Genomic DNA, 25,491 nt, shown 5'->3' on the forward strand with positions numbered 1-25,491 from the left:
CAAAATCTTTTCCATGGAAAGGATGAACGTGTAAAGGAAATTTTATTAGGGAATAATTATAAAGGAAATTTTAGGAAAACGTGTAAAGGAAATACATTTCCTTTATACAAAAATTTTGAAGAACTTTGAATACTTTATTTCAAAATGAAGGACCTTTCATTTTGAAATAAAGTATAAAACACCCCTTTATACTTTATTTCATCACACATTTGCACAGTCCATAGATTTATGCAGATTTGCATTCCCAATACATCACAGTATAAAAATGAGAGAAAAAATTTCAACTCTATTGCTTATAATAGACATTTAGATGTGTAACAGCTACTGCATTTGCCTTAGAATGAGAAGCCATGGCTCTACTGAAATAGACTGCCAGACATTAGTCCAGTGGATAAGTTATTTTGATTTAGACTTCAGATTGTTCAACACAGAGTGTTGCGGCTTTGAGCAGAAATACTTGTATTATATCCCGCTGTACTTTTAGACCAGCTAATTGTTTCAAGATCAAGAGACTTAAAGTCATACTTGCTTATGAGTTGTGTTTTCCCAATTAGTTCAAGCCATATGCAGTAATTCACACCATAGCTTTAAGGTAACATTGGCAGATAGATATTTGATTTAGGATACTTAGTTGTGGCACTAGAGCTGGGAATAGTTGAATTATCCACATACATATTGAAATATGAACCCTTACAGAATTAGGCTGATGTAGAATATTCTTGTTCATATTACTAGTTATGGATGGCGGGATGAAACAAACAACTCAAAACATTTGCCCGAGGCAGTTTATTGCAGTTCGTTATGCCAGTCTGCAGTGCCCCATATTATATATCTATCCAAAATATCAATGCCCATTAAGGATGATAATTCTACAAAGAGAAATGTAGCAAAAAAAACAGACTTTTCACAAATTAGTTAAAATTCAAGACTTTTAAGAACAAATTAACTATATATATATAAACTTGTATTATATGAACCTACAATTGATCAAATTGTATTTTAATCCAGTATCTTTAAAAGAGCAAGAATGCTTAGCAATAATGCCTGATATAAAACTTAAATCAGGCATTATTGCTAAGTGAAAAACAAATGCATATTTGTCAGTGTTTAAAAATAATGCCTTTACTGTCTTTCCACATAAAGTATTACCATAACTGTTCAAGAACTAAAATAGTATTGAAACCACTCATTCAAGTTCCAATATGTCATTAACACTTACTGATGAGAGAGTGAAGAAAAATATTTCAAGAAATGAAAATTCAACAAATCTATTCTTAAACATTTGATTAATACTAGTTACCTACTTTTAGAATGTTATACTACTTCAGGTGCTAGAAAATAGCAAATAAACTATATGCAATAAGACTCCAGTTATGGTGATAGCAACTTAAATGAAATGCTATCTCAAGTGAAGAAATTGTTTATTCTAATGATTCATATTCTTTAAGATCTATCCCACATAAATGACGGCTCCAGTTTTCCTGAGGAGCTATACAGGAATACACTTTTCATTCATGCATGCAAATCTTTTATCCATAATTGGTACAAATATACCTTAAGATGATAATAGATCTCAAGTTACAGATAGAAAAACATGACGATGCATTCAAACAATAATAATTAAATATTATTGCTCAAAGTTTTAATTCTTACATCCTTGAAATCCATATCAGAATCTTCTGGAAAAGGTGGAAACACGTCTTCAGTTCCATCATTTTCACATAAACCAAAATCTTCTCCAGGTTTATACTCACCACAATTTTCTATAAAGCATAACTACAAAAATACCATAATATATATCAGAAGAATACTTTTATATCAATATGATAAACACATTGATAAACAATTCTCAAAAATACTTTACAGAAAAATTTAATAAAAAAATAAATATTAAAATATTTAGAAATTTAAATCATAAATGTAATACTCAAACCTTGTTAAAAAATGTTATTTGAAGTACACAAATCTTAATTTTGTTTTTCACATAACTATAGTTTTATTCATTCTAACTTGTTTTTCTTATAACATAGTCCACATGGTATTTTTCAACACAGCCGCAGCTGAATGAAGAGCAGGGAATTTCAGAAGGGTAGCCAAAAAAATTTGTAAATGCAGCCAATAATGGAAACATTAAAGCATTCAAGCTTTGAGCAACACAGTAAAACTGTTGATTTCGATGATGACTATAAAATCAGGTTTCAGATCTCATAAAATAGAATTCAAACTTTTGTAAAAAAAAAAGGGGGGGGGGAAACATCATGCTTCCCTAAATCTTGATATTGTGAAAATTCACATAAAACTACAAATTTAAAACAAACATAATAATGAATTCATGATACTTTCAGAAATGATAATTAAAAACTATATATAATTGCCAGTGCAGCTTTTGATGCAATGAAAAGCATGAAAATGTATTTGAATTTATTTGGCATTAAAATTTACTCTGAAAAACCTGAAAGGCATTCACTACCATGCCAACTGCATAACAGTTCAGCACCAGAAGCAATGCTAAAATGGTTTCAAGTTTTTAATTTCATTTCTTAAATTTTCTTCGCTTTAACATGAAAAATTCTAAGTAGGGAAAGAAAGCTTGAATATTAAATAAGCTGAAAATAAAATTAAGAACTAATGTTAAATTTAGTACTGTACAATATTATTGATGTAACAACAAAGTTACAAAAGTTAGCTGATTAAGCATTGGTTGCATCTTTATATAAAGCTCTACAAATGTTTACAGTAGCTTAAAATTTCGTAAGAAAAATATGCTGAAAACCGCTAGAGGTGGAGGATGAAATTTTCACAATTTAAGTTTCATTCAATAAATTTCATTTATTTCTGAAACTTCAATATTTTATTTATTTATTATTATAAGTTCCCAAAACTGTTCTATCTTAGGATGGGTTTGAGAAAATAGGTCACTTTTTAACAATAATTTCTAAATTACTTCATTTCTTCTCTTTTTAAAATTATTTCATATACATATTGCTGGCAGGCTACAATAATTTTGTCTTAAGACAAAAATGCAGCAAAGGGAAGTAGTAGTTTACATTTAAATTTAGCACTGTTAAGAAAAACGCTCCAATCGGATTTCCCCTAACATTCTTATTTGATATTCAGTTATCTTCCCATATTCAATGCAAATTTCCATTCTTAATATTCTATGCAAAACTCTTGCTATCTATAAATATTCAAATTTTATTATTATTATTAGACTTGAGGCGGGCCTTAATTAATTTTCGTTGAAATTTGAAATCAGGCAAATAAAAACTTGAATTTAATATTAAGCATAAAATATTAAGAAAAAAACAGCTACGCAATATGTAAAATTTATACAGTACAAAGTCTTTAATCCAGACCTCAAAGCTACAAACTTTCTGCGCACGCAAAAACGCATAATGCGTTAACGCATGCTCATAATACCTTTACGCATGTGCATATGCATTTACGCACGCGCATAATACATTTGCGCATGCGTGTTTAATGTATAATGGACGGTATAAACTAGGCTAAAATGATCTAATTATACATTTCAGTTAATGTTGCAGATTGCATTGTTCCTTAATCTTCTAATTGGATCTGGCTTATTATTTTTTGCAGACTGTTAGAGCAATTTTATAAAAAGTAAGCTTGAACTTTTGATTATGTCAAAAAGAGTTTCCGATTCTGGAGCTGCCAAAGGATCTACAAAAGCGATGTCCATCAAACAAAAAGTGGAATTGCTGCAAAAAAAAGGATAAAGGCATGAAGAAAGTGACAGAGAGGTTAGTAAAAATGGAAAAATTTCGATTGACAAGTTAGTCGGTATTCTCGACACAGCAATTACAGGACTTGAACAGTGGAACTGAACAAGAAATTATGTCTGTTTACAGAATTAAAGAGAAAGTATTAGCACAAAAAACGAAGCAACTTAAACAATTTACATTGAAAGAAATGTTTAATAAAGTAAACAAATATATATTAAGCTTTTTTTGTAAATTTTGATACCCTTTAGATCACAATTGCTCTTTATTTCATAAATTATGGTTTCATATTTTTAATTTTATAATTTCTGCATGCCATCTTACCAGATTTAAATTGATGATCTATAATCTGGAAAAACCCCTAATTTGGAATCACCAAAGTCTCGACGAGTCCGGATTAAAGACTTTGTACTGTATTACTGTTTTTACTGAAAGAGCTAACATATATAAAAGTATTAAATATCTTTAATAGTAAATGCATCACTGATCCTTGCGAATGTTGAAGATTTAATATTCTCAAGGATCATACTATGAGATCTTATGCAGCGTAAATAAGATTACAATTCAACTCCATATTTGTTCACATATTCCAGTGCAAGAATTCATTCCACTTAAGAATTAAAAAAATTAAAAACTTTGAAATAGTAGTATAATTTAAATTTTATTATTAACACAATAAATTGCAGCATAAACACACCAGGAATACATTTCTCTTAGAAAATAAGACTAGTTTTTTCATAGATTAGCCTTTTTATTCAGAAAATTTCACTTACTTCTAGAGGTTCATCATTTTCATTGGTAGGGACATTTTCCACTTCAGTGACAGCTCCCATACCCTTCTTTACTTTTCCAAATATTACATGTTTATTATCTAAATGGGGTGTTGGCACTGTTGTTATGAAAAACTGACAGCCATTAGTATTTGGTCCACTGTTAGCCATACTTAGAAGGCCAGGCTGATCATGCTATATGAGAAAAATATTTAATGAATACAAAAAAAACCATGTAAAATCAAATTTAAAATTACCTTAAAACTTAAATAACTTCAGCATTAAATAATAATGAGAAAAATAATAAATAAAAATTTCAGATAAAATCTCTTTACTTATTCAAATAATAATAAAAAATATGCACTTGTTAGCATGTTGAATCTCTTAATTGCTGAATTATTTTCATGAATTCAGAACCAAAAAAGCTTAATTTTTTAAAGTCAGAAATTAAATATTTGTTACTAAATAAAACAAATATTTAATTTCTGCCTTTGATAATTATAAAACAATATTCTTAATAGAGACAAAACAAGTTACATTTTTTATGGACTTTGAATAACCACTTTAACCACAGAATGGTAGAGTGCTTGAGAATGTAAATATACGCTTGGCATGGTACCATTTACACAAAAAGGAGAGATCACAGATTTTTTAAAGGAAGTTAGTTATATTAATATCATATGACTTTTTCGAGCTGACTAAAAATATTATTCTAGGCACAAATGAACATGACACCAGAATTACGCCTACTTTATCATTTTATACTTAATGTTTGTGAAAAATGCAACACCATCAAGGAATTGTTAGAAATGAATGGAATTTATTCCACATATTACTGATGGTACAAATAAACGATCAAATTTATAAGACAAAAAAAGAAAAAAAAAAAAAAAAGGAAAACACTGGAAATCAGTACTTTGTGTGCTGACGGTGAGTCTATACACATTATGACATTGAATCATACAAATTCTGAATGTAATCGTGGGGAGGACCTCTGGCTCTCCAACTTCTCTTACATAGCAATCACTATTAAAGTTGCCTGCAGTCTGCATTAGATGAGATTAGACAATTATACCCAATAACTCCCCACACCATGATGATATGCATTTGTGTGGCATGATGCTGAATAACTCACTGTGGAAGCAGACATCCCCCTCTGTAATGTCTGAAGAGTACTCTTCCACCACTGAATTTCAGATTCTAGACAAAGAAAACAACTTTTTTGCCATGGGCCTTGCCACTCACTGTGTTGCTATGCCAACTGAAGTCGGATCAGTCTGTGTAGAGGAACCTTTGCATGCATTTCAGCTACAACAGATGGCAATGAACCATGGAACTAGAGAACACAACACATGTAGCCTTGCTCCAATGTTGTGCTAATACACGAGAGGATGCTGTACAATCCGTCGCAGCCAAGCGAATGAGGTGTCTGCCTCCCCGTGGCATTGTGCTATTGCGTGACTCACTGCAAGCATTTCTCCTTGTTTTGTTCCCCTCTGTCCATTTCTTCAAATACACATCACTGTTGTGGCATTACGCTGCATGCGGGCTGTGATTGCTCAATATGAAAGTTCATCCTCTTGCATACTGATGATGCAGCCTCATTCAAACTCTGTTAGTTGTTGGTATGGCACCCTCCGCTATTGAACACTAATTAAACATTTACCGCAGACAGGGGACAATAAACAGAATTCAATGCAACTTTACAGCCCTTTATATACATGGCACAAACAGCTAGTTCTCATTCTATGCATGCACAATCGCTTTGTAATTCTAATCAGCTGCATGTCTTACTTCACTTTGCATTTCTTGTAAGTTTGGTTCCCATTCGCATAATTTCTTTATGGTTTTGCAATTTTCACATATACTAATGTATACACTTTTTAGAACAATAAACTTCGCAAAGTCTTCTACAATACTTTTCCAAGAAAAATTCCTCTGTACATCTTTCCTGAAAAATATTTTTTAGTCTATCCATGTGCAACTGCTGTCTTCAAAGATAGAAAAAATCATATTGTCTTCAAAGATAGAAAAATCAAGACTAGAAAAATCACAGTAACACATCCCATAAATACACAATTCAGTCAAGAATAGTTAGAATATAAGCCCACCATTGATATGGTCTTGACAGTGAGTTCAATAGTTTTACATTTGATGAAGTGCAAATTTTCATACAAATGCTCACTTTTATCAATGCTCTTCACAATGAAATGTATGTCACCACATAAAACTTCTCTGAATAAATTGTTTACCTAATTTAACTTTGCAAGATATAAATGTTCATCACAAACTTTTCTTGCTCTTCAGAAAAATACGGAACTAAAAATATCTAAATACTTTCATTTATTCTATTAGTGCTCTCATTAATATTTAAGGAGAAACAAACAGTTTTCAAAGTTTTCTCTTTTGTTCTATGATAATTTAGGCAAGTTCATACTTCAGTCTGAAGTGCAGTTTTTTCTACTTATTTGTAATGAATTCATGTTGTTAGTGAACATTTTAGTTAGCTTAATAATGTCTGGAGATAAGAAAAGCAGGAGATAATGCTCCATCATTCACTGCTGTAGTAACTCACTCTATCAAAGATTCTTTTACTATGCTGCAATTCCTCCATAATGCCTGAGTATACAGCAAATAAATTTGTGGCTTTTATGCAGACTCTCATGCTTTGTGGTGAATATCTTCCTTCTACTGCCTGTTTTGATAAAGATCATACTCCTTCACAAACGTAATGAATGAAGGTATTGCAATGTGTATTATAAAAATTCTGGGACCTATGTTTTCTTGCACCAGACAAAAATTTGTTTACCCCAACTGTCTATTTTTTGCAACCACTCCCACTGAAATTTATTTCTGATTTTAACATCCACCTGTTGATGGCATTCGGTTCAAATAAAAATTCCATTATTTAAATTGAAAGGCTTGCAAAAACAATGAATTTAGCAAAATTTTAACTTTTATAAAAAATTTTCAGAAAAAGTAAACTTAAAAGGCTGATCAGATAGGATATCTGGTTATACCGAACCATATGGGATACACAAGCTGTCAAATGCACTAACACTTTTTAATCATACACAAGAAATGCAAAGAGTACGCATGTTCTCAGTATGCTTTTTGCTATTCACAATGAACTTACCCAGGTATCATCTTATGAGATTGCCAGGTAGAACATTACAGTCATGTGTCTAAAAGATTGATGTATTAGGACTACTGAGTGTGTTCAGAATTCAGTGCCAATCCTGATCTCTATCCAAAGCCTAATCCATGTCTAAGCAATATGATCCTCTCTATAGACCAATCCATATCATATACTAGCAGATTTCCATTCAAGAACATCTGCCATAAATCGAGATAGTAAAGAGCTCAAGAACGAGATGTCATGGTATGTAATGACAAACACATAGAAAATACACATACTTCATTATGGCTTTTGCAGCTAAATTATGTACAGCAATTTTAAGCCTAAGAAATTACTGTACCATCGACAGTGTACAGGACCGGTCGAAAATGTATTGCAAGGGACAATACAGTGCAAAATGGCAAGACTTTTTCATAACAGACATTATTTGAAGTTTATTATAATTTTTTATTTATGTAATTGAATGATATATTTGTTCCAAAACTAATTTTGGAAAAAAAAAAAAAAGAGTCTATAATTCACAGATTCTGATATTCAGGGTTTGAGATAATTAAAAAATCCAGATTTCCAGCTATATCTGTTCGATAATAACCTATTCTTTTCACACAAATGAAATGTTGCTTCTTTACTGAATATCAGATGGAAAACAAAATCATAATCTTGTAACACCTTTTGCATGATATAATAAAATTTCTATCACTTGATATATCATCTGGCTACAAAAGCCATAACATCATCAACTGGTATTTTTCAGCTGTAATTGCCACAGAAAAATCTTCCATATAATTGGCTGCAATTTTCAAGTTCACAGCTAAAGCAATTTGTATATTTCTTTGGCATACAAGTGAAATGATTTCTGTGGCATACCATTCACTAGCTTTTTTTACTGTTTTATTGGAAACAACTGGTTGTTCAGGGCTTTTGCCTTTACTCAACTAGTGTTTTCAAACTGTTGACATTACAGAATAATCTAGTGGTTTGGGTTATCTGTATCATACTGGCTTTAATAAGCATGTTACTGGAAATAGAATAATGGATAAGTGCTTTGAATATTCTGGATGATAAAAATGCTTTCTGTTGTATGCTTCTGGTAAAGGAATTCATAACTGCTATACAAAATTTGAAATAAAGTTTGCATCTACAAATTTAAGAATTTAATATATTTTAGTTACGTGAATATCAAGATCACGTTTGACCTCCATGTCTTCAAAATCACAGAAATTCAAAACATGATGAGCCATTTGTAATTATACCATATAAATAGCGAGTTATTTGACAATGGATAGAAACCAGATCTGATGCTGTTCTTAATTTCCGTGAAGGCTAATAATGGAAAATTAATGAGTGAAACAAAGACAACTCTTTGATTCAAGTCATTCAATTACATCAAAATACAAGGGCAATTCCAAAAATAGATCTATTTTTTAGGGACCTGGTGAAACTGTTAGTATAATTTTTGGCCACACCACTTCCTACACTCCAGATAAGCAATGCTCAGTCTTGGCTTAGAAGCCATTCAAAATGGAGTTCTCATTATAAGCTACCACCAACTGTGAAGTCTGTGCAGTTATTCGCTCTTTGAATGGAAAAAGCATCTGGTTGATATTCTTCACCAACTGACAGAAGTGTATGAACAGTCATGCACCAATGTAAAAGCGTTTGCAAATGGGCATACAGAGTTTACAGCCAGTCAAGATTGAGGAACACATGTGTAAAGATTGGAAGATCAGTCTGGATGCTCTCTGCATGTTAGTTCCTGAGGTTCCCCAAAGCACTATAAATGGGATTTTAATAGAAAAGAGTCAATATTGAAAGGTTTGTGCAAGATGGGTACAAAGTATAACGACAGAAGACCAAAATGGTAATGATTTGATTCTTTGCCACCATGCAGATGAAAAGGCCAACTTCTTGGACTCGACTGTCAGAGAAGATGAACTCTGGTTACACATGATACCAAACAATAGGCAAATGAATGGCAGCTTCCCTCTTTACCCAAACTGTGAAATTCAAACATAGTCTGCCAGTAAAGTCATGGCAATTGTGTTCTGGGACCAGAAGGGAGTATTGTTCATCAACTTTTAACCTGAGGGACACACAATAAAATGCAGGTACTGTGAAACACTGAAGAAACTCAGAAGTGCAATTCAGAACCAGAGAAGAAGAATGTTGAGCAAGGGTGTAAACATTCTCCATGACAACGTCTGCCCACATATCACCCGTCAAACATTGCTTTCCTGCAAAACTTTGGTTGGAATATCATGATCCACCCACCATTTAGTCCAGACTTGGAACCCAAAGACTATTGTCTGTTCCCTCGGTTGAAATAACATTTGTCTATATGGTGGTTCTGCTCCAACGAAGTGAAAAATGAGGTTCAACACTTCCTGAAGGACATGGTGGTGAGCTGGTAAGACATGGGCATTGTGAAACTGCCACAGTGCTGACAAAAATACATTGATCAAAATGGCGATTATGTAGTAAAAGAAGGCAGTCTTCAATCTTTTAATCTAATGTAAGCATTATAGAAAACAAATGTTTGTTTGTATATTAAAAAAATATAGGCGATTTCATTTTTGGGATTGTCCTTATATAATATTTAATCACTATATGTACAATAAATTGCATGTATAGATTTTGAATAGCACAACCTTATAATAAATTTCTTTGTAACTTGGTAACAAATTAATAATTGTTGTTCTGACCATTTATTGAATAAAAATAATTAAATATTTATGACATTATTGCAGTTACATATAATTTGTAACATATAGATAATTGAAAAAGTTGCCTTAAAACATAAGATTAGAAAACCTGAACTATTTAATAACATATTGAAGATATTACCTTTAAAGCAAAGCCCTCATCTTCAAAACTGTCACCATATATACTTTCACTGCCTCGACCATCACCTACTATGAAGTCTCCACCTTGGACCATAAACCGACGGATGACTGTTAAATAATTTTCAAAATATTAGAATTTTTACAGATGTTAACATTTACACTCAATTCTTTCAATAAAAATATATTCACATACATATTTAGGGCATTCAAATGCCTTATTCTGTGATATACCTAAATACTTTTTTTAAAATGTGCTTATATACCACAAGCATATATGAAGCTGAACCTCTGTTAATGGATATTCACTGCAATGGACACTTCATAAATAGACAATATATCAGTGCTTGGAAGTTCAAAGTAGGAGATAAATGCACTCTATTTTGTACATACATCACAATTACAAACAAAAGCCTTGGCCCTGTGAATGCTTGCTAATAGAAAGTTCAACTTCACAATTTATATCTTTACAATTTATAATCTCACCTTAAGGTAAAATCTCTTGAAGACCATTCTGCAGAAAATAACTGCAGACATTCTTCCAATAGCTTTAGCTTTAATAGTAAACAGTTTTTACAGTCAAAAAAAAAAAAAAAAAAAAAAAAAAAAGAAAAATTACACATTTGCTTTTCTAATGAGACCATCTTCTCAAAATAATTGATAAATATAGACAGCTACATTCAAAAAATACACTACAAAGTCAGATTAGCTACAATACTCTTCACCTACAATACTCAGAATGTATTGGTAATTCTACTTCAAAAACTACAACAGATATTAGACCAAGTCAATTTCTAAGCTACAGAGTATATGAATTAATAATATAAAAGATAATGTGTAATTGTGTAATAAATAATCTCTTTACAGCTAAAATATCCAATTTTTAAATATACAGAGTATGTTTTTATATCTACAAAATAATTTTCTGCAAAAGCACGACCTCAAATCCAAAACACAGATACATATGGAAAATGGATTATGGTGGCATTGTTAAATAGCTCTACGTTCAACAGATATTCCTTCAAAACATTTCTTCTTCTGGAGTTATATAAAAGACCACAAAGGACAATTATCTAACAATTTCCTGGATTTATGCTGCCATATTACTGAAGCATATATATAAAACATTCCATGATCATGAATGTGCATGCAAAGACATTTTTGCGAAAATAAATGTACACTGTAGCAAATACAGCCAAAAGTCTTTAATCCGGACGTCCATAATCGGACCTCAAAGCTACAAACTTTCTGCGCATGTGTAAACGCATTAAGCTCTGATGTTATAAGTATTTTGTACATCTTGCTTACCCATAATTGGTGCTAATGCGTTTACGCATGTGCATAATACTTCTACGCATGCGTGTTTAATGTATAACGTACGGTATAAGATAAGCTAAAATTATCTAATTATCTATTTCAGTTAATGTTGAAGATTGCATTGTTCCTTAATCTTCTAATTGGATCCGGCTTATTATTTTTTGCAATTTAGAGCAATTTTATAAAAGTAAGCTTGAACTTTTGATTATGGCAAATAGAATTTCCGATGCTGGAGCTACCAAAGGATCTACAAAGCGAAAGGATATTTCGATGTAAAAATGGATAAAGGCATATCTTTTGTTTCTCTAACCATTACAAAATCTGTTTATCAATTTCACGCTGCTCTGCAGGGAGGGGGGGGGGAATGCCGTGGCACGCAATGAACTGGAAGTTGATCTGTCAGTACTATCCTTATCATCAGGGCAGATGTTTTTATTTTATTTGGCTTATAATTCCTTACTAAATGTAGTATTTCATCTTGATGTAGTCCATCTTTGATATGATTTAAATCAAATTCCTCGTCATTTTAAATATAACGAATACACATCAAATAGTTTTCTGGTTGCAATTTTCTAATTTCGGCTATGCATAAGGTACGCATGCGCATGTTGAAAGAAATGTTTAATAAAGTAAATAAATAAATATTAAGCTTCTTTTTTTGTAAATTTTGATACCCTGTAGATCATAATTGCTCTTTATTTCATAAATTACGGTTTCATATTTTTAATTTTATAATTTCTGCATGCCATCTTACCAGATTTAAACTGATGATCTATAATCCGGAAAAAGCGATAATTTGGAATCGTCGAAGTCCCGACAAGTCCGGATTAAAGACTTTTGACTGCAGGAATTAATCTTTTCAAACGTAATCGGCATTAACTTATAAACACTGCAAGTCCATCTGCATGTTTTATTTTATTGGCTGAATGTTATCAAGCAGTACTGACATAGTATAGTTGTATAATTTATGATAACCTGAGTAGTTGAATGTTATAGAAACCGTATTATGATGCAATTGTTTGCACTATTCCGGGAAATTTTGAGTCATGGGATATTTTGCAAGGGCTTTTGTGGTGTGTGTTGCTTAGGAAGTGCATTGCTTGTTTCATGGTTTAGACGGTACAATGCCTGAATGTAGTAAGCTTAATTTGAAGTTTCTGTACGATTTGGAACGAAAGGAGAAAAGTGCATTAATTGACTGGTGGGTAAATGAAGGTTTACTTATAGCCATTTTTGGGACAGTCCGGAACTATGTAATGGTTAAATAAACCGATATCATATCAAGAAGCAAGTCAAAAATTAAGAAACGTATCTTTTCCCATTTTTTATTTAAACTTAACAACACGTGCACAACATTACACTAACATCAAAAGCTTGCACGCATTAAAGAACAACATGGTAAAGATAAATTTACCTAACTAACATGCCTCCTTATATTTATATTTACTAATTACAAATAAACATAGATATAAGCAACCTTTTCATCTTTACCATTTACAATTAAGCACAGATATAAACAATAACATTCAACACTTGACACAAATTATTTCAAAAAATGTTTCTTTCATTAACTTAAATGTTAAAATCAAAGTTAAATACAATTTAGTTTACATAAGGACATTATCAAAATCTATTTCATCTCAAGCAAAAATATTTAAATAAACATCATTTAAATAAACAGTATACAAAATTTATTTAAATTTCAAACCTCTGAATTTCATAAATTTAATCTTTCCTAAAGACTTAGCAAAGATATCTGTAATATTTGATTCTGAATCAATCTTTATAAAATTTCAATTACTCCATTTTGAGCATTTTCATGTACATAATGATATTGAACTTCTATGTGTATTGAATTTTTAGTGAAGTTCCCATAACTAGCAATGGCCCAGATAGAGCAATATACTCAGCAAAAGTGGAAGAGTTTGTCACACAACTTTGCCTTTTGGATTTCCAATAAATTGGATTACCAAATAATAACAAACCCAGTAGTTGATTTTCTGTCAACAATATCGCCTGCCCAATCAGCATCAACATAACAATTCATAATATCAGTTTTAAGAATTTTTACTATAGGTTAATTTTAGATGTTTTGTTAAGTACAACTACTTTAAAACTCTCAAAGTATATTTGAAATGTGTCTCAATTTGTAAGAATTTTGAAATCTACTTAGATAATTTATGATGAAAGATATGTCTTGTCTAGTACCATGACTAATATACAAGAGTGCTCCTATTAGATTTCTATATTTAACATTTTGATTTAAATTAGATTGGCTTAGTTTAAGATTAATCTCCATTGGTGTATCACAAAGCTTTGAATTTTCCATACCATACAGTTTAGCTAAAGATTCAATATAATTTTCCTGAATGTTAAGATATTACTTTTCTCATTATCATTTTCAATATCAATTCCAGTGTAGCTTTTTACTTTATTTAAATCCTTCGTTTCAAATTTATTATGTAGTTGTGCCTTAATATCATTAACTACCTGAGTATCTTTCCAACATATTAACAAATTATCAACAAATAAAAGAATATATACAAATACATCATTTTCAGATTTTACATAAAGACAATAATCATATTTACTTCTATGAAATCCTAGACTCTCAATATACTCATTAAAACACTCATACCAAGCATGAGGGCTTTCTTTCAACCCATATAGTGCTTTCTTTAATTTATACACTCTGTTCAAATTATCATTATAGCCTTGTAGTTGTTTAAAATAAAACTCAGATACAACATAACCATTTAAAAAAGCAGTCTCAATATCCATTTCATGAATAGTTAAATTATACTGCAAGAATATGAAAGTAACAATTTTAAGGTTTGCATCTTAATGACAGGGGAGTAAGCATCCTCAATACTATCTTTTTGCTGAAAACCTCAAACCACTAATCTAGCTTTAAAAACATTACCTGGTTTTCTTTTGAATACCCACTTCACATCTAGAATTGCTTTATCCTCTGGTTTAGTCACTAGTGTCCAAGTGTCGTTTTTAACAAGACTGTTTATTTCACTGCCTCTTTCCAATGTCCAGCCTCATTGCATGTTGTCGCCTCCTCAAAGTTACCTGGAACTTAAGCATCACAAAAATTTGCACTAACACAGTAGTATCCGAATTCTTCATGAAATCGAACTGGTGGTTTGATTTGCCTTCTTGGTCTCAAACCACTTTTTGTTTCATCTTCTTTTATCACACTGTCCTTGGAGTTATAATTACTCGATTCATATAACACTTCTTGGGGTTCATTCTTATTTGTATCATCATTCTCATCTTCATCACAACCTACACACATTATGTCTTCTTCAATGATGTCAACATGCCTGGCAACTATTATTTTGTTATTCATCAAAACTCTATATCCAACTTCTGTATATCCCAGTAAAATTCCAAATTCAGAACTTTTATCCCACTTAGACTTTCTCTTTTCTTCTGGTATTCTTACATACACTCTACTTCCATGTAATTTCGATTCATTTGCAGATGGTTTCCCATTAAAAAATATTTCATAATGTGTCTTCTTTACAACAGTATTTATTAATGTCTTGTTCTTCAAATAAGGAGCAGCTTTAATCACTTCTGGCCAGTAGCGTCTGTCAACTTTGCTTCAGCTAAAAGACATCTTGCCATATCCATTACAGTTCTGTTGTAACGCTCAACAGTACCGTTTAATTAATGTATATATGGCGGGCATGACTTTATGATAATACCTTTTTCTCTTGCAAATTTGTATATCTTGCTATTCATATATTCACTCCCATTATCACATTTTAGTTCTTTGATCATCTTCCCTGTTAAATTTTGAATTTCATTTGCATATTTAATTAAGCAATCAGAGACTTGATCCTTAGATTTGATACAATACAATAAACTTTTGCCAACTTGCTATAATCATCAATAAAACTCACAAAGTATTTCTCACCATTACATCCTCTTGTTCTGTGAGGTCAATTTATGTCTGTATGTATTAACTCCAGAATATCTTCTGCTTTTCTTCTATTATTCTTGAATGATAAATTGTGCATTTTATTTACAATACATACGACACACTTCATATATTCCGTTTCTATTTCTTTAGGAATTCCTTCTAATAGTTGACCTTCGCACATAATATCCAGATATTTAAAATTTACATGTCCAAGTGAACGGAGCAATTTTTCTTTAATGTTAACTTACTGTTGGTCAAATTTGCAAATATTTTACTATTTTTAATATAACTCTTTATCTAATCTTTCTTCTTTCTTCGCTATTGCTACTAATGAACCATTGACATCATAAATTTTAGAGAACTTTTCTTTTGAAGCTATTTTATGATTATCAGTAATCTTCGAATAACTTAATATATTTGCTTTCATTTCTTTTACATAAAATACGTTCTTCAATGTTACAATAGATTCAGTTATATACAAGAAAAGAAACTATTATATTGCCAACCTTTGTAGCTTTCAAAATCCTTCCATCACTGACTTTCACTTGAATAGGATCCTTCAAAGTGACTTGCTCTTTGAAATATTCATCACTGTTTATAATGTGGTCTGTGCATCCGCTTTCTAGTAATCAATTGATTTCATTTTTATTCGTCACAGTACAGTCAAAAGTCTTTAATCTGGACTCACCGGGACTTCGGTGATTCTGGATTATTGGTTTTTCCGGATTATAGATCATCAGTTTAAATCTGGTAAGATGGCATGCAGAAATTATAAAATTAAAAATATGAACCTGTAATTTATGAAATAAAGAGCAATTATGATCTAAAGGGTATCAAAATTTACAAAAAAAATCTTAATATTTATTTGTTTACTTTATTAAACATTTCTTTCAACATGCGTATGCATAAAACATACATTACGCATAGTCGAAATTAGAAAATTGCAACCAGAAAACTATTTGATGTGTATTCCTTATATTTATAATGACAAGGAATTTTATTTAAATCATATCAAAGATGGACTACATCGAGATGAAATAATACATTTAGTAAGGAATTATAAGCGGAATAAAATAAAAACATCTGCCCTGAAGATAAGGATGGTGCTGACAGATCAACTTCCAGTTCATTGCGTGCCGCGACGTTTGCCCCCTCCCTGCAGAGCAGCGTGAAATTGATAAACAGATTTCGGAACGGTTAGAGAAACAAAAGATATGCCTTTATCCATTTTTTGCAGCAATTCCACTTTTTGTTTGATGGACATCGAAATATCCTTTCGCTTAGTAGATCCTTTGGTAGCTCCAGCATCGGAAATTCTATTTGCCATAATCGAAAGTTCAAGCTTACTTTTATAAAATTGCTCTAACAGTCTGCAAAAAATAATAAGCCGGATACAATTCGAAGATTAAGGAACAACACAATCTGCAACATTAACTGAAATAGATAATTAGATAATTTTAGCTTATACCGTCCGTTATACATTAAATGCGCACGTGAAAATGTATTCTACGCTTGCGCATACGTAAATGTCTTACGCGCACGCGTAAAACGCCTATGAGCATGCGTCAACGCGGCGCATGCGCAGAAAGATTTTAGCTTTGAGGTCCGGATTATAGATCATTCCGGATTATGGGTGTCCGAATTAACGACTTTTGACTGTATTAAGGAATAAAATACTTTAGTTACCCACTGTACACTGCAACCCCCCCAAAAAAAGAGACAGTTCTTTATTTCCTGTTCTACTGGGCCGATTGACAAAGTTCAAATTGCGTTTTTCATGTCTCGAATCTAATCTAATATAATCTAATATGTATCCTAAGTGCAACTTAGGATACATATTAGATTTATATATAGCATTGTTCTAACACAGCTATTTTGACACAAAAATCAGAGTTTATCTGAAATAACATACCAAATTTTCCATATTGCGATTCTATGACTCAAATTATACCTAGATATTAAATTTTGTAAAATTTGGTGCAAAATTTATGGAGAAATTCAAAAATTTATGTTGCCACAATGTTTTTTTTAGTTTGTGCTAAGAATAATTCATTTGGTGCACTTCTTAATATATGGCAACCAATTTTCCTTTCCCTTCCATTATGCGGGAGTGGAAAAAAAGGCACCTTGTTCCTACCTTTTTACATTGTGCATGAGCAGAAAAAAAGGCATATCGTTCTTATGTTCAAATAATTTTACTAAAGTGTCTAAACCACATTTGATGTTTTATCGCTTTCAACAAACATGTCAAATTTCAAAACGCGCCTATATATATAAATTCATGTATATTTTCGGAATTTTGAATAAAAAATTGTAATTTTTTGCAGGTATGCTTAGAAATAAGTCTACTTTAAGATGATAGTAAAAATTATTTAAAAATAAATCATAAAAAAAGGGTGAATTTTATTTGGAATGAATCCGAATTTCAAAATGTGAAAGGAAGAATCAAATGAGTTTAATACAAAAAGAGAGATTAATAAATAAATACCAAACTCAATTAATATTGAGGAGCTAAATTTTGAGAGCTAATTTTTTAAAAACTACTAGTGCGGATTTTACAAAACTTGGTAGTTTGGCTTAATCTGAGTTGTAGAATTGAAATATGGAAAAAAAATTGGTATGTTATTTCAGAAAAAGTCCGATTTTGTGCCAACATACCTTTATTAGAACAATGCTATATATAAATCAATTACATATCCTAAGTCACGTTTTCAAGACATGAAAAACAAAAGTTGAATTTTGTCAATCGGCCCAGTAGAACGGGATATATAGAACTGTCCCATTTAAATTTGTGCAGTGTACAATTAATATTGTAAAACTTTCCAAATTTTAACTGATGAGTAAATTACTGTACCTACAAATGTACTTCCACAATTCCCTTATTTGCTATAGTAGTCATTTTTGAAAGGGAGTATTACAACAGAAAATGTCACAAATTTGCATGCATTTTGATCAGAACTCATAACTAGTGTATTTTTGGGGAGGGAAAGCATTAATAATATTCTATAAGAAATATGGTAAGATATTCAAATAGATTAAGAATTAGAAAAGCAAAGGCATTTCATAAAATATATTTTTCATTAATGTTACTATAAGTTTTAGCACTTTTACCTCACCTAAAATGCTGTTCATTCTGCAAAATTTTTAAATGAAAAGCAGTTTTAAAACAGAAAATTTTACAGTTATTATAGAAAATTGCAGAATCACCTTATAGATTCTTTACATAAATTGATAGCTTTTATAAATGTAAAAATATACTTCCATGCATAAGAAGCAAAAAAATAAACTTACGTCGGTGAAAAGGAGCACCTTTGTAATGTAAAGGCCTCCCAAATCTTCCTACACCTTTCTCGCCAGTGCATAGTGCTCGGAAATTTTCAGCAGTCTTGGGAACAAGATCCTTAAATAATTCTACAACAATTCGGCCAACTATATACAAAAAATGAACAATTAGATATTATTGCAAATAATGTGCACTTTACATTAAACTAAAATTATTTTTTTTTAAAATATGGGTCTTTCTGATTATCTGAAATCCTACCCCAAAAAAGTATTCAAGAAGTAATGCACTGTCAAAAAATAGTCATTTTGTAACCCATGATGTCACAATATGCAATTACGTGACAAGCTAGGTATGCCTCTGCACACAGCGGATATGCTCTTTCCAAATTTGATGAACATACGGATTTCCACTTTCCAAATTTGATGCTCATTTTTCTGATTAGCACTCGTTTTTGCATTGAGTAATTTATTATTATTATTATTATTTTATTTTAACAATTATAATGGAAATGTGGTGTTTGTTGGTTGACGAAAAATTCTGAACATACGGATTTCCACTTTCCAAATTTGATGCTCATTTTTCTGATTAGCATTCGTTTTTGCATTGAGTATTATTATTATTATTATTATTATTATTTTAACAATTATAATGGAAATGTGGTGTTTGTTGGTTGATGAAAAAGAAAGCATTGCATTTCTTCAGAAATTCAGCATTTTGTCTAACAGCAGATAATGCAAAAAAAAGCAATCGTACCTGGATCAAGTTTACAGATATATTGAAAATCTGAAACCATAAAAAGAAGCTAGGAAATTTCATCAGAAGATAAATAATATCAGAGCTGATTTTAATCTTGGAACTTGTAGGGAACAAAAATTGGAGAAATCACAAAGAACAAAAATTGGAGACATGGATTAGGTTCTGGTTTGCTGCCGTGAGTATTTTAAGAGTCTGCTTTTGGGTAGAGATAGAGAACAGGAAATAACTGCTTATAACATGCTAACCACTATGAGCTGTGAACACGAGGTTATAGAACATAATCCACTAACGCTATATGATGTTGAACTGGCAGTCAAAAAGTTAAATAATAATAAATCAGCTGGACTGTATGGCATCAAGGCGGAGGTTTTAAATATCAATGAAACAAATTTAAATAAAGTAATCCATTATCTAATTTGTTGTATATGGACACAGGAACAAATGCCCACTGAATAAGGATTTTTTTGTCCTATTTATAAAAAAGGCGACAAGCTAGAATGTTGCAATTACAGATGAATTACCTTACTGAAGCATATAAAATCTTCTCCATTACCTTGTATAAACAATTGCTGACATATACTTCTAACATTACTGGGAATTACCAGTGTGGATTCCAGAAGGGAAAAACAACAACTGATTAATAGCATTCCATTAGACAAATCTTAAAAAGAACTAAATATAACATCAACACCTACCACCTGTTCATTGACTTTAAAATTGCCTATGACAGTATTAACAGAGAAATACTACTTGAAGTGATGTTGGAATTTAATAACCTGAAGAAACTCACAAGCCTCACAAGGATGACTCTTAAAAAAGTGATATGTTGAATAAAAATTTCAACATATCTTTCAGAACAATTTTATACTGAGAAAGGATTAAGACAGAGAGATTCACTATCTTGCCTGTTGTTAAATATAGATCTAGAAAAGGCCATAAGACACTCTGGAATAAGCACAAGTGAAACCATCTTGCACAGAATCATTCAACTGCTAGCTTTTGCTGATAATATTGATATCGGAGGGTAATCAAAACAAGCTGTAGTCGAAGCATTTGTCTCTCTTGAAAATGCAGCAAGGAAGATGGGCCTAATCATTAATGAAGACAAAAACTAAACTTATGATTGCATTTAATAAAACTGTTGAGTTATCCCCCCTTGAAGATAAACAATCACACCTCTGAAACCGTAAAACAATTTAAATAGCTAGGCACATTGATCACAAGTTGCAATGATATAAAAATTGAAATAAAAAAACAGAATATTTATGGCTAATAGATGTTACTATGGGTTTAGAAAACAACTTAAATCTAAACTAATCAACATAAAAACTAAATTAAATTTATATAAAACTTTGATAAGGCCTGTTGCCCTTTACGGAAGAAAATGTCGGATACTTAACAAAGCAGAGAAAGAACCAATATCAACTTTTGAAAGAAAAATTCCTACGATCTTTGGCCCGGTACAACAAAATGGCATGTGGAGGATTCTCCATAATCATGAACTATATGGAAAATACAAGAAATATGGTGAAACTGATATTGTGAAAATCGTAAAGGCATCTCGTATTAAATGGCTGGGTCATGTCTATATATAATGATGCACTTCCAACCAAAAAGATAACCTTTGCGAGAACTGAGGGAGTAAGATGAAGACTACCCACTAGATGGATAGATGATGTCGAGGAGGATTTAAGGTTAATTGGAGTTAACCAATGAAAGGTTATTGCATCAAATGGCATCAGGTGGAAGACACTTGGAGAGACAACCTTGGCATGTAATAGGCCTTCTTTATATGAAGCATATAAAGAAGAGAGCGCAAAACTCACATTCCATTAAACTGTACTTTTAAAACGACAGAATTTTATGGAAATGTAATGTAAAAAATTGTAAGCAAAGTGTTAGAATATGGATTAGAAATTGATTTGAAGATTACCGTATCTCTTTAAAATAGCTAGTTGCTTCATTTATTTTTGACAAATGAATGTACATCAGTGAAGTTTTGTGATTTATAATCACCTCCAAGAAATGTGCATTTACTATGACTGAAGCATAATACCAAGTTTGTTTGCGATAGCAAATTTGCACAAATCTGATTTTTTTTTCTTTTTCCAGAAAACAGATTGCTGTTTGGGGAGAATAACAGTGTGTGCAATGTCAAATTCATATGGAATGCCAAATTTGTGATATTCCTTGATATTTTTTGTAATGAAAACAGATTGCTGTCTAGAAGGGAAGAATAAAAAATGCACAATGATGAGTTTGCACAGTTCTCTGACTTTTTTTGCATAAACTTACATTCATTAAGATAACATCAAAGAAAGTAAGAATGCAAAATATCTTAAAATATAAGCTAATATATGCCAAGTGACAAAAAATCTCTAGGCAGGATAAAAGCGGTCATGGCGCTCAGAGGGTAATACCATACGGATGATCAACATCTTTTAAATATTATTATATTTATATAAAAAAAGGCTTTTGTATATTGACAATTGTGTAAAAAATTTAATCATATGATATGAAAATGTAAAATGGAGCTAAACTACCTGCTATGGAGTACAGGTAAATTAGCTCCATTTTAGATTTTCTGTATTTAATATACTGTTTTGTAACTCTGATATTATGATAATTCAAAATATATTTTCTGAGTTCAGTTTTGACAACATAGAAAATCTGAGTTTCCCAATATGTGCTACATAAAGGTACAGAAGTAAATTTCCATCTACATAATGGAGCTATTCTACGTTAAAAACCTTCACTGCCATTAGAAACAGCAGCATAAAATATAAATCCTGATAGAAGTTTCTAGCAATAACCAAGCTAACAGCTGGAGCTTCAGTAGATGGTATTTTCAGCATTCTTGTATCTAAACAGCTTCCCGAATTTTTGCAATATAAGAATCGTTCAAATAAAAGTGCCATTGTTGTAATGACTATGCCATTTGAAAAGAAAGATTACTGTGTATGCCTCTATAGAGCATGCAGTGCCGGGAGTGCATGGGATATCATCGGATCCCGCCAAATGCATGTGTGATAGGATCACAGCATGTTAAAAGGCATCATTTGCATCATGGATGCCTCCAAATGGTGTCAACGCACGATGTGCAATTTTTTAATAAATTGAATATGAGAATCTAAAAAAAAATTTCAATCAGCTTATGTGCATTTAATTAATATTTATTTACATTCACGATTCATTAAAAAAAAACCACAGGCTTATGCATTTCTTTAATATTTGTTTTTAAATCATGATGTTATTTCCAACATATTGAATGTGTAACAATTCAGTAATTTGAAAAGTAAAGAGAAACATTATGTAGTTCTCATAGAAAGGCATGGGACTTTTTTCTCATAATGAAAGATTTTATTGCCAGAATAGTTCCATTTTTGGCATGTGGTGCTTCACTATATCAGAAGCTTGTTTAATGGCACACCTAGATTGCAATGCAGCAAGGATTATAATGCCCAATGTGATAATTGTCATTCATGAGAATAACACTTGAGTGTTGCATGTAACTTTGCACAGCATCAAATATCTTTCAACTGTAATTCCTCTCATATGATGGCAAATAACTTTTTTTAAATGATCAATGAGGTAAGCTGACAGCTATGCATTTACGACTTCAAATGAAAATTTTTTTTGGAAGTAGTCTTTTTTGCTATTAAAAAACTGTCATGTCTTTCTGTGCACTTATACAAAAACCACATCTATACTTCTTGAATTGCTGAATTTTTACTTTTTCTGTTACTTCTGGATCTCCTAGTAGTATAAACTTAAAAAAAAAAAAAAAGAAAAAAAAAAAAAAAAAAAGAAAGAAAGAAAGAAAGAAAAAGAAAGGTAAATGAAATGCCCATCTTTAATTTCAAAGTGATATAAATGTATCAAAAACACATTGCTTAAATATTAACCTAATGCAAGAATGAAAAATTATCAATTAAAATATGCCAAAACAAATAAAATACTTTTATAATACGTATTTTTTAAAAAATGGGAAATTGGGAAATCTTTTCAAATTACAGAAAATGATAAAAAAAAAAAAAATCTTAGCTAATATTATGACTGCAGTCATGAACAGCACATCATTCAAGAATTTTGTAACTGATAACAATTTTTTTTTGGCTAAAATTTTTTAAAATTTTTTTCCCCCTTTTAGGAAATCAGATGCATCCTTTCATGTGTTCTCAATTTTTCCCTTCATATTTTAGACATGCTATATATTTTTTAATATAAGATGGGAGTGCTTTTTTCAAAAAAAAAAAAAAAATTACCCAAAATTCAAAACCCATGTATAAGCTGGAATGAAAAAAATACCCTGCACAATTCAAACATGTCACCTTAACAATGAAATGTTGCTAAGCAGGTAAAACCAGTGGAATAGTATTCTCCAAAACGGTGTAAAGTAAAATGTCAGACTCCGAAGACAATATTTTTAACTCTGGTAACCCTATCTGAAGCCAGCACACTTATTCCATTCCTCTGCTCTATACGATCTACGCTAGTCTTATTTGCTGTCCTATTTTAATTCTGTCTGAAAGGTGAACAGAAAAGAAATTTTTATATGGGAAATTTCAAATTACAGACGCTACTTTTGCTGTAAATCCTAATAACAAAATGGCAGCTCGGCATTTCTCCATAAATGAAAAATGAGTTAGAGAATGGAGAAAGGAGAGTGCAAATTTTGCTAACATCAGTTTCTTTTGTTTTAACAATGTCGCAACAAAATTGCATTGCAAACAATTTCAAAATAAAATAATACTTTTCATAAATACAACTAAAGAAATATGAAAGTGCAATATTTCGAAATTTAGCACTCGCACCTGTTTAACGAAAAAGTGCCTACACTTTTTGCAAGATTAGCGGATCTAAATATAAGGTTGAGCGCAGTAATTTATTCCAAACATTCTTAGCTTACACACAGAAATATAAGGCATATTCACAATTAAACTATATTACAATAAATTACTGTATATACCCGCGTATAAGTCGATCCCCCCACTTCGACATAAAAAATTCGTAGAAAATAAGAAACCAGCGTATAAGTCGACCCCCTCTTTTGAAATCGATCGTGAAACTTCGAAAATTTTTTTTTAAGTACTACATTTATTCAAAATCATCTGAGAAAAAAAGTAAATATACGATAAAAAATACCTTAGTAAATAAAGAAAATCAAAATCCTTCAACGTCCGATTCATGGTCAGATTCACTAAACATTTCATAGAACTCTTCTGTCGTCATTGGCTCATCATCATACATATTTTCAGTCTCGAACTCTGTATTGTTATAATCACTACTAGAGCCTTCGCCGTCATTTTCACTTTCAAAAACAGCATCATCTTCCGTGCCGTCTAGTTCGTTGCTAATACAACATTTTTTAAATGATTTTATAATCATTTCAGAGGGTATTTCATTCCAAGCATCTTTAACCCACTGAGCAATTAATGTAATATCGGGCTTTTTAATGTTGCCTCCCTTTGTAAATGTTGGTCGACCGGAACTAATCCACTCTGCCCAATAAATATAAGATTTTAATTGTATTCTCAGCAGGATTGGTAAGTTTCTTCAATGATCGCGGAAATTGGCTGGAATCAATCTACTTTAGGTAAAAGTATATTTACAAGTGCCCCTTGGCAAAAATTGATGATTTTTGGCAGTACATGGATACCGAGTTTGTGCAATTCTTTGACTTGTTATTTTGGCTTTGTGTAGTTAAAC

The 25,491-nt window shown here is 31.3% G+C and overlaps 1 protein-coding gene across 2 annotated transcripts in view; it reads right to left on the reverse strand.

Moving 5' to 3' along the window:
- LOC118195241 (uncharacterized) overlaps positions 1-25,491 on the reverse strand; it is a 62,868-nt gene that overhangs the window by 34,531 nt on the left and 2,846 nt on the right. For both annotated transcript variants that reach the window (XM_085818336.1, XM_035366502.2), the window contains exons 2-5: positions 19,035-19,172; positions 10,494-10,600; positions 4,514-4,705; positions 1,654-1,776 (exon numbers count right to left, since the gene is read on the reverse strand). In XM_085818336.1, the coding sequence (XP_085674462.1) occupies positions 1,654-1,776; positions 4,514-4,705; positions 10,494-10,600; positions 19,035-19,172 (560 nt within the window). The remainder of the gene's footprint in view (positions 1-1,653; positions 1,777-4,513; positions 4,706-10,493; positions 10,601-19,034; positions 19,173-25,491) is intronic.

This window comes from Stegodyphus dumicola, chromosome 6 (genome assembly GCF_044657685.1).
Source record: "Stegodyphus dumicola isolate Sdum_Otavi_A_Nest chromosome 6, ASM4465768v1".
Classification (NCBI taxonomy): Eukaryota; Metazoa; Arthropoda; class Arachnida; order Araneae; family Eresidae; genus Stegodyphus; species Stegodyphus dumicola.